Genomic DNA, 11,391 nt, shown 5'->3' with positions numbered 1-11,391 from the left:
GCATCGTGCTTAGAAAAGAGCCTCTTCCTTAGATCCTATCGACGTAACGAACGTCTGAAGAACAGTTACCCTCTAACCAACAATTTCTTTCAAAAAATCATCCATCCATCGTTAAGAGACGGAACAGAAGCCATTGTTGGAATAAAAAATTAAACACCACTCCCAAATATACTGGAAAGCCAGGGGTATCATGCTGAAAGTAACACCGTTTATCATTCTCAGCGGAGGGTGGCGAAGTAAACAGAGTGTTCAATGATGAAAGACGAGGGGAATAACGATTGCAAGGAAAAGAAAAAGTCGCAAAGAATCGTATGTCGTAGCTCGTTCGCAATCAGCTGGTTTCGCGACGTTTCAAGGGGGTGTCTCTCGCAGGATCCTCCTACTTCCTACCTCCTCTCCATCCCCTTTGCCAGCGACCCCAGGTACCCGCATCCAAGACAAACGGCCCGTTACGCTTCGATCGAACCTGAACCCACCGCGCAAACATATCTGCCAAGGTGAAACGCGTCCTCGAAATCGACGAATTCCCACCTAAGCAAAGATGAACCCTGTGCTCCAATTCGTCTCGGCATTTCTGCCAAAGAAACGATGGATCGTTGAGAAAATGTCAACAATTTTTCACGATATTTTCACCAGTATTCCGAACACCGGCGAAGGGTCGAAGAAACGAAACCGACGAGGAAGACGAGCTTCTCCATTTTGAAGCAATCGCAGCTTTCGATATTTACAGTGGCAAAATAAATACACACGGTCCCGATCTAACGATCCTTCGAACCGCGAAAAATCGCGTCAACACAGGTCGGGAATCGAGGATCAAAATGGATCCGCAATTGGCGAGGCTGTAACGAAGCGCGGTAATGGTTAGCAACGATGATCGATCCCTCGACTAGGTCGAGAGGGGTTGTTGCGTACAATTAGGCACCCTGTTCGAACAGCAGCGAAGGGCTGCCGATTGGTCGAGAACGGCCACTCCTCTAGGCGTATCCTGACGACGAGCAGAACTAACCACAGCGAGCATACCGTTTGCCTCGAGCTAGTACGTACCCTGAAGAACGGAGGCGCCTCAGTTCAAGCAGCGACTCCGTGTCGCACGGATCGACAGAAAGTGTTTCACGCGTGAGATCAAGTTTTCTCGTCAACAACTCGAAACGTTGTGACACTAGCTGTTGCGATTAACGTTCAGCTATCAGTGGATTTCTGTCCGGGGAGGAGAGACACGAGTGTCCTCGAGATTCGGGCGATGAAGGGAGCAAGTTAGTTTCAGGGATTTCTTCTCCTTATCGGCTCGTCAGTGATTGTGTCGGTAATCGTTCAACAAAATCACTGGGACAATTGTGATTAGTTAGGACGAAGGCGGATCATCCTTTGGTGATACCGGTGAAAACTCGTCTAAGAAGCAGATACGACTATGGTGGTACTGTAAGTATTTTTTATTTTATCGTTTTTGGTAATTCGATGTGTGGCGTTGTAATAAGTTTCAATTACATTGTGCGAAACGGTGGGAATTAATTAACGTTGGCTCGTACGAGACTGTTAATTAATGGATGATTTTAGTGTTGGCAAAAATGTTTGGATGTTAGGCCCACTTTGCTTTGTAGTTTATTTAATTTGAATAAAGATCATCGAATGATGTTTAATTTTTCTGAGAAGATTTCATTACGTTGATGAGAAGATCTACTTCATTTATTAATTTCATAAATGGTTGATCCAGTTGAGCAGAGACATGTCATATTTCTATCAAAGTCTCTTTATCAGTTGACTATGATGATTTTGGAGTACTTTATTTACTAATTTCATTCGAGTTTAGCAGAGATCCTTTGACGATCTCTGCTAAATGATCAATTTTTCAGGAAATTTTCTTTTGTCGTAAGGAATTGACGCATTAAGAATTTGACAGTCTCACCTTTTACTAGACAGTTCAGTAATGAGCAAAATAAATAATAGATAAAACAGAAGATACGAGCTTCTAATTCAATCGCTTAATCTTTCTCAAGATTTTTAAGAAAAATATTATGATGATATGAAGATGACGATTATTCTATTTTAAAGATCTATTTAGCTAATCAGAGGGTATTTAAGTATTTTCTCTTCGTTCAATATTTTCATTCTTCGCGCTTTTAGAGCGCGTAAGAATTGAGAAAAAATTCAAGGTCTTTGATGAATATTGGAGGAGGAATTGAACGGTGACGTCAAAGCGAATTCTAATGAAAATGCAAAAGCTCCAAAGCAGGTGTCGACCATTTCAGCATCGATTTCTCTTCCTAGAGAAGCAGTGAGATTTCCCTGGTATCTAATCAGTGGGCGTTCTGCGGGTTTCTCATTGGTGTGTGGGCGTTATCACGAGGCTCCGATTGGTCGATGGCTGTTCTAGAGCTCTCTCGTATACACATGCGCAACTTGGACAAACCATCCAGCGATTCAGAAATATTTCACCAAATCCGTCAGCCCTGATAATCTGGATGGCTTATCAGTTCGACAAATATTTATATAAATTTTGGAAACTTTTTCTCGTCGATTTTGTTTGATGCCTCGAAAGAATAAAATTGTAACTTCATTTTCAAAATGACAAAATTTTAAAAATATTAGAATTTCAATAATTAACGATTAATTGTGAGATCGAGTTAATTAATAGCTCACTGTTCGAAGATTAATCGCATCATGAATATTCAAATTTCTCGGGTAATAATTCAAAGAAAAAAACTAATCAGCGAGATAAAGAGGAATAAATGTGTGTTTAAAAAGCAGTGTCGGTCTTTAGTTGATCCGAAAAGGAGGATGAAGGGGTCGAAAGTGGAAAGGATCGTCGTCTATTCGTGAAAACCCGATTACGAATGTATCCGTGGCTCGCCATTGATCACGACCCAACACCTCGAAGACAGATTAAACGAATGCCCGCGGGTAAAACGATCTCCCTTTATCTCGAATCTCGAGAACGTTCTCTCCCTGTCCTCCAAGCTGAGGAACCCTTTGAACCCGCTATCCTCTCGACTCTACCAGGATCCTTTTATACCCTGGCGACTGAATGGAAGCTGACAGTTAACCGGGTATTAATTATGTCCTCGGATTCAAGGGTGACACTCCGTTTCGACAGCGTGCCATCGGTTCTTCCTCGGATTAACACGTTAAATGTCACCACGAAAACAGACCTCTGTAGACTCGTTATCGTTATAATTATTCAAATCAATTTAAATCTCTCACGATCTTATCTTTATATGCGCGCGAAAAAAAAAAAAAAGAAAAGATTCATCGCGAAATCCATTGTGCGTCCAAAACCGAACGGCAATTATACCGAGGCGACGAAACGGCAAATGGTCGCTAAAAATCGTTTCACGTGCGAACAAATCGTGACATCTGTCATCGAAAATAAACGCGAGAAATCGCGAAGAATGGAGGTAGAAATAAAAAAAAAATAAAAAAGGGTTCGATAAAACCCGATGAACCTCAATGAAACGCGATAGAACCGCGAACAAACTGAAACCGGTCCAGCTGGATTTTTGTAAGTCAGGTTTTTTGCCGATTCCCTTTGCCGATCGAAAGGATGGAGATGAAATAAGAGGAGAAAAACCGGGAAAGACACCGGGAGATGTGAAAGATGGTGAGAGAGAAAGGGAGAGGAACGACGCTCCAAATTTAGAGAAACACGTGGGTTTCGGCTTTACACTTGCGAAAAATCATTCACCTGTAATAATTGCTGTCGCGTAATCAATCTTCCTTTATTAACACCTGTCTCTTTAAACCCATTAAGTATCCTTTCGCAATGTCTTACCTCATTAGAGTATTCATTGTACGCTTCGCGATTGATCGTATTTTATCGGTGTCATTCGAGCAAATAATTATATTAACAGATATTCGAATCAATATAAATCCCAAACCGCAACAATAATCACAAAAGAAACGGAATTGTAACAATTGCAACAATTTCTGATCAAAATAGCCACTGTATTATCCACTGTGTTCTTGTTTGATAGCAACAAAGTATCTCCTGCATCAAACAATCCAGCTTCCCTTTCAGAATCCTGGATGCAAAAACTGTTTGGCATCTTATTTGCCAATTCTGCGAAGGTGACGAGCGTTGAAGCGTAAAACCGCGAGAATCCGTGAAAAAACCGCGCGGATCGTGATCCACCGAACGAAAGTACATGAAGGAAGACTTCATTCCGAATTTTTGTTAAGGTAACTCGTATCCTATCCTTTCCCATCTTCCTCCGATTGATCGTGAAAATTGCAAATACCGTTGTCGAATTATAAATAAAAATTGTACGCGACTGACCCGTTATGCGACGCGAGGAAAGGCACGCGAAGCGTTTTACTTGACGACGGAGCTGGAAGAAAGCGAGAAGGGAAAAGGGACGAAAGCAAGGAGGAGAAAAGAGAGTCAAGCCTAGGTGAATGATTGCCCGGATCGGTGATAAAGTCATCGCCTTTAGCACCGGCGTAAGATGATACATCGGCGGACGATGCTGCGAGGAGATTGTCCCGCGGTTCGAACAGCCCTCGAGCCGAGCAAGCGAGTTGAACCACGCATACAACAACGACGAGAACTCTGCCGCTGCCTGGCATGGCGAATGGAGATGGAAAAAAAAAAGAAGAAAGAAATAAAGAAAATCGAGGAACAGGGAGACTATATCCTCGTTCCGGTCGGTATGGGTTCTTTCAGAATTTCAGATATTAAGACTGATACCGCGTGGTCACTAAAATATCGCGGGAGAACCGCAGCGAGAGGAGAGATTTCTCTTGGCCGGCTCGCGACTAGGCGCGCACACCGATCGTCCTCTCGAGATTAGGGCTAAACGAGTTAATTCTCTCGGCTTGTCTTACACTCGAGTTTCCGCGTGCGTGTTGCAAACAGAAGAACAACGAATTTCTTTGTCCCCGACCGCAGACTTCTGTCACGAGTTCTATCACTGTTTCGTTAAAAAATCCGAAATCCTTCGTCTGATATTCGATCGGTACCTTTTCAAACGTGGCTTATACTCGGAAGAATGAAACTTCGAAAGCAACGGACGATTCAATTTACGCTGAACCATGGGGAACCATGGAATCCCGTGGATCGTGAAACTGTCAACAGGGCGATTCTCAGGCGTAAAGTAATCGCGAAACGATCGTTCGAAAGTGTATCCGGTGGTCGCGTCTTTATTGTCGTCTAAAATCAACGCCAGCTCGAAATCCGTCGAGCTTTCACGAGGAATAGAAACGAAGACCTGCGCGAGACGAGCGTAGTCTCCCAATGCCGAGTAGGTGTTCGAAGATCGTAAACGTCCCCGCACGGCACCGACTCGATAAAACCCACGGAAACGATGTGTGCACGCGTCGAAACGCGTAACCTGTGAATACGAACACCGTAGGAGGCACTTTTGCACTCGATCGAGTTCCGAAGCCGATATCAGTAACACCTCACTACCCATTTACGTTGCATATTAAACAAAATCAAATTTTATGACATAAAATTACCTCCAAACAGCACTTGCCATGTATCACGTTTAAACTTGAAGTTTGAAAAAAATTACTACATACATTCTTTGTTAATGTTCCTAGTATTAAATAATTGATCATCAGTTACAGCGAACGAAGATGAATTTTGGAACGCATAAAGTCTGACAGAATTTCATTACATAAAAGTGATATTTCAATTTAAAGCTTGAAGTTTGAAAAATATAACTACATAAAAATATAGTTATTATTCGTAATATGAAATGAATGTTTCTAAGGTTGGGCCGAACAATGGTCTGACATATCTCAATGAAACACTTCGCACCGTTCGTTCACGGTTCGGTTCGGTAATTTTAGATAGCAGGTTGGCCTGAAAGAACGTAGGCGAACCGAACGTCATCTATGGATTGACTTCATGGTCAATGACACCTGGTCGCCGATATTTATATGGTTCTCCGACGAGAGACGGTTGTTTTGCATCAAACTCGAAAGCCGGGATAAATTACGTTCGAACGTTTACAAAGTAGACTGTTGTGAAAATGCTGCGCGATAAATTGTTTTAGATTCGATGAATAGTATATTTCGTAAAGAAAGAGAAAAATAAGGAAGAAAGTTGTTTGATAGCGTCTGATAAGAATAGTTGAAATTATAATTAAATTACAAAAGGCAGAAGACGCGTGTAACGTCCGCGTGAGAACGGAGAAAATGGTTATAGAGAGATGGGGAAGGAGAGAAAAATTCCAACGTGCCGACTGCCAAGGATCGATCTTTCTGCCAGCGATCGAGAATCGCTCGCGACGAATATAAGGATTCCGGAAAGCCGGTGAACGTGGCCTGTTGTCAGGCCACCCACGGGCTCCCATAAGTATGGCGCGAGCTACGGCCAGCCACGCACCATAAATCGGGATTTTATCTCGAAGCTGCCGGCCTCTTGCTACACCGACCATTGCGTAATCCTAAATTGGTCCTCCAATTCGATGCACCGAGGATTCCAATTTCAAAGGACCTCGATCGACTTCGCTTTTCTTACAAAACCATATCAAGTTGATCATCCAACGAAATTTCCATCGATAAAGAAAATTGTTTTCAACTTCCAAATTCGAACAGATCTGAAGAAATTAGAATTTTTCTTTCCTGAATAAAGAAAACTAACTGTATTCTGAGAAGTTGATAGAAATTTCAATAGTGGGAGTTGAATTAAAAACTTGTGCGTGGGTGATCGAAACTCTATCGACCTGGCAATAGTGCAGAAAAATCTAACGCGAGGCTATTGCAATTTCAAATGATAGAAATGTTAAATATTCTTTGTGTTTTCTGTTGCAGGAGTCGCGTTGGGTCGCCGACGATGTCAGCGACTGTTGCCGGCAATCAGCAACAGCAGCATCCTCATCAAGAATGGGACATCAACGACTCGAACGTTCCAAGGGTAATTACCTCGTGTACGATAACTAAATTCATTTGCATTTGGGTCCATAGGATTCCATCAGAATCCTGAATTTTAGGTGGTGGAGTACGATCCTTGGTGCGAATGGGCGGATGGTCACGTGAGAAGGGTCTACGGACCAGACTGCGAAGAGGCTAGAAGGCACGCATCAGGATGGGCAATGAGGAACACCAACAACCACAACGTGAGCATCCTCAAGAAATCTTGCCTCGGTGTTCTCGTTTGTTCGCAAGAGTGCATACTACCCGGAGGTGGAAGGGTTCACCTTCGACCAGCGATTTGCGACAAGGTGATTACAAAAGACGAATTCCTCCAATGTTTTTTCACCATCGAATAACAATCGAAGAGTTAAAAAAGAAGATTTAATTACAAAGTACCGAAATTGTAGTTCAATTGACTGATGATCGTAAGTTTCGATGAAGATCTACTTCTCTAAATTTCTTCTTTCAACAAGAAATTGACGCGAAACTGAGAAGACTGAATGCATGCAATTGTTTGCTTTGCGCACGGCACCCATGAGAGTATTTTCACGACTTTCCAAATACATAAATGACATTCGATTTGACGCGAAACTGTGTTGCCCCTCGACAAGATGTAAATATATAGACTATTGACGTAACGCTACAACTTTCCACGACTTCCACCTTCTTGCATCAGAAATTTCCCATTTCTCATTCGCAGAATTATTCAAATTCAATCCCTCCTATCCTAAATTCTATTTTTAACCTTGATATATTCTAGCGTATATAGCGACTGTGACAGTATTTTTTCAAAAATTTTCCGTCCAACTTGAAGAAAGAAACTGAAGTCTAAAACCTTGTGGACATTTTTTGGACCCTCTTTTAGGATCCGTGGGATAAAAACCACAGAGAAATACGAAGTATCTATGCGTCTGGGATCATTTAAAATGATCATCTTGTTCATTTTTCTGTTGGCCAGGCGAGGAAGAAACAGCAAGGAAAGCCATGCCCGAACAGACAATGCACGGGTCGGTTGGAAATACTTTCGTGTCGTGGCCATTGCGGTTACCCTGTGACGCATTTCTGGCGGCACACAGAGCACGCGATATTCTTCCAGGCGAAAGGACAACACGATCATCCGCGACCGGAAGCCAAATCCACGTCCGAGGCGAGACGAAGCGTGGGTGCTGGCCGAAGGGTGCGAGGACTTGCGGTCCTTCTTGCCAGCGAGGCTGCCTTAGGCTCCAAAGTATGTTCAATTCAATAATCAACTTCCAAATCGTATTTTTTTTTTAATAACTTTCACGATTACCGATGTCTTCGTAAAGTATCAAAGGGGTTCGGTAGAGATTCGAGAAATATCGGTATCCAAAATTGATAGCAAGCGCGTCGATAATAAATCATCACCTGTACGCAACCATATAGTGTATATTCAAATCGACAGTGAAAAAAGAGCATGTGTCGTTGAAATGGATTTAACTTGGAGATTTCAGGAAACAATATACGATATCACTCGAAGTTCGAACGAACATTAATCGTTGGATCTGTCGATCAAGTTCACCTTGCATGACAATATGTTACAACACCGATGAAAATTCCTCAAGATAGATCTCGATCGACGGAAAGCTACTATGATGCATCTTTAACAAGTCTCATTTGTATCGCGCTAGTTAGAATATGTTGGTGAAAACTGTCTTAATTCGTACAATTTTGGAATTGAATGTGAAAAAATCCGAAATTTTATTTTCCAAAATGGACTATTCCAAAAAGCTTATCATTATTATATGAACGATAGAAATTGTGTGAAAGAAATAATTGATTTAAATTACTAAAAGAGAGATAATGGAAGGATGATACGATAATCCCTCCCTTTTCGCGGTTTTAGATCGCTCGGTCAAAAGAAGTTTCAAAAATTACCGCCAAAATCTTTGATAGTAACAACGTGACTCATGCAACATTCATCGTTCGTGTCCCCCCACCCCATCGACTCAACGGAACACGAGCACGCGCCATTTTGTTATACAATTTGCTTCTATTATCCATGCATGATTACAATAACCTAATATTCGCGGTTATTTATCTCGTTGACCAGATTGACAAAATTTAATGCCCGATTAGTCGGTAATATAAATATGTATACTTATCGGGCGAACATAACAGTTCGATACGAGAATGTTCGAAATATATGAAGCGCAACAACGCTACCAAAAATGTTCTCAATACTGGTCATGTTTCCTCTCAAAATACGCGTTTGAATGCTATTTTTGTTCCTTTCACCGTGTTACACGATAACCAACGTGACATTGCTAAAAAGATTCCCCCTTTCGGTAAACAATGCCCATTGGTATTTATCGAGGAAACTTCCATATGAAATATATGTACAAGCGCTCGGAATCCATTCATGACATGTGCAATTTTACTCACCGAGATGCGTCAGTGCTGTTAGGTGTTATCCAGGAAGTGTCGTACCTTGTAGAATGATCGACGTCTGTATGCACACGATGATTGACAAAATCCTTGCACTTTTTTCAGCTAATGTCACTACGAGGAACGAAAAGACCGAACTCGGAGACGATCGAGCAACCGACGCGAACGACGCACCCGCCGCCACTAATACCGGATAAAGGTTAGCAACTGTTTACCTTCGAGAAACTCTGCTCCCCGAGGCGTCCCGTGTTTCTAAACTAATACGAAACGGCTTTGTGTACTTCCAACTAGATATCTTCGCGTCAAAATGAATATTTTCCGTAACTGTCTCGCAACGCAACGACGCCACACCGCAACCGTTTTCGCGCCAGTAATAACAACTTTGTCCGCATGGCGGCGCTAGTGTCGCCCGGTTTGAATTTGAATTGCTGATTCGAGCGCGGTTTTATTAAAATTCTAATAGTGTTTCTAAAGGAAATAATACGTGTACCGTGTATCTACCGTAGTTAAGAAATTCAATTAATTACTTTTTTTTCCTTTCTGAAAATAATATAACACATAATTTTTCTTTTTATATTTCAGGATATTCCTGTTCTTGTCCACCGTTCGAATGTATGTGCACTCTGCAAACTAACGTCCAGTCCTACCAACAATCCCATCATCAAACAACGATGTACCCTCAACAGACATCGTCGAATGACACCTCTTACTGGATGCAGGACACTGTCTCCCCTCAGGAGAACCTGGGTTACAACTTACCGAATCAGGTACCCCAGGAAGCTTCCTACCCCGATTTCCCTCCGTTCACCGGTGAACTACTTCAACCGGAAGAGATCTTCCAGCTGGATCAACCTCTGAGACCAGATTTCCCAATGAATTCCCAAGACGTGGCAAGGTCACCGTCTACTCTACTCGATCTCGGAAGCGGCACTATCAAATACGAGATGAAGCATCAGGATCAGACCTATTGGAATCAGTTTCTCAGCGAGGATTCGAGCAGTAGCCATCTGAGTATACCTCAAGACGACAGGCTTCAGTTTCCTACCTTCGAGACGGACAAGGACTCCAATGGTTACTGCTCCAAGAGACCGATGAACCATTTCGTTCCGGATAAACAGATCAATCAGAATCACCATCTGAACAATCCGTTGAACTTTCAGGATTATCAACGCAATCAAAATCATAAAAGCTTCCTCGACGGCGCTGTGAAGAACGATCAGGAAGCTAGTTACTGGGTTCAAAACCAGCAGGACGATCGTCTCAACTTTCCAGGCTTCGATCCTCAGAAGGACGAAAGTTTGTTGACCTCTAGAAGAAACGTGAATTGCTTCACCAAGGAGAACTGCCAGCCTGGTCTGATGGACAGAGGAAGTTACACCGCCTACTCGAAGAAAGAGAACGGGATTACCGATCCTGTTCGTCCTAGTCGTAGCCCGATAGAGAACAAACAGTACACTTACGACGGTTACAGTCAACTGTTCGATCATTCGGACACGAAGGATCAGTTGACCACCGCCTGTCGGCCCCATCAGAACACCAATCGAATGGTTCTCGACGAAAGATTGCAGAACAACTATGGAAACCATGAAACGAATCCGGATACCACCGACAGGTTGTTCCCGGACTCGAACGGCATGGACGCTTCGTTGCAGTCTCAGAATAGTCCGGAACCTTTCTTCTATCCTAATAACGATCGTTGTCATTATACTTGCGAGGTGCTGGACACCCGGCTACCTCAAATGACTATGAACACCGCTCAGACGGGTACACCACAGACGGGCATCAATTACGGGGACGTGAGCGAGTTGGATTTACCACCTTTCGTTGATTACACGTTGGTAGGGATGCTGTGCAGCTCCGCGGAAGAGGACACCTCGAATCTGTTACCTGGTTGCCCTCAGAACTCGCAGAGCTACGTTCCTCATCATTAGGTCATCCTCTCGACCGTCTCTTCATTTGTATTATAAATATCAAATATACGATAGTTGCACCTCGAACGCGACACCATCGTGCAATATTCTTTCGCCCTTTCATCCTTCGTTGTTAACTAAATAAAAAGAAAAAAGAAATCAATGAATAAACGTTTATTAAATAAATGCTGCTTGAATAATAAGAAAAAGGGGATTGAAA

At 42.6% G+C, this 11,391-nt stretch overlaps 1 protein-coding gene across 1 annotated transcript; it reads left to right on the top strand.

Annotated features, from left to right (window-relative positions):
- The first annotated feature begins 1,408 nt into the window (after window positions 1-1,408).
- Window positions 1,409-11,192, top strand: LOC114873796. The gene is made up of 6 exons (XM_029182494.2): window positions 1,409-1,419; window positions 6,754-6,856; window positions 6,933-7,163; window positions 7,814-8,083; window positions 9,367-9,460; window positions 9,844-11,192. The coding sequence occupies exons 1-6, from the start codon at window positions 1,409-1,411 to the stop codon at window positions 11,190-11,192; spliced, it is 2,058 nt and encodes a 685-aa protein (XP_029038327.1).
- Window positions 11,193-11,391: the final 199 nt, after the last annotated feature.

This window comes from Osmia bicornis, chromosome 11, assembly GCF_907164935.1.
Source record: "Osmia bicornis bicornis chromosome 11, iOsmBic2.1, whole genome shotgun sequence".
Taxonomy (NCBI): domain Eukaryota; kingdom Metazoa; phylum Arthropoda; class Insecta; order Hymenoptera; family Megachilidae; genus Osmia; species Osmia bicornis.
This window is presented reverse-complemented; position numbering and strand designations above follow the sequence as displayed.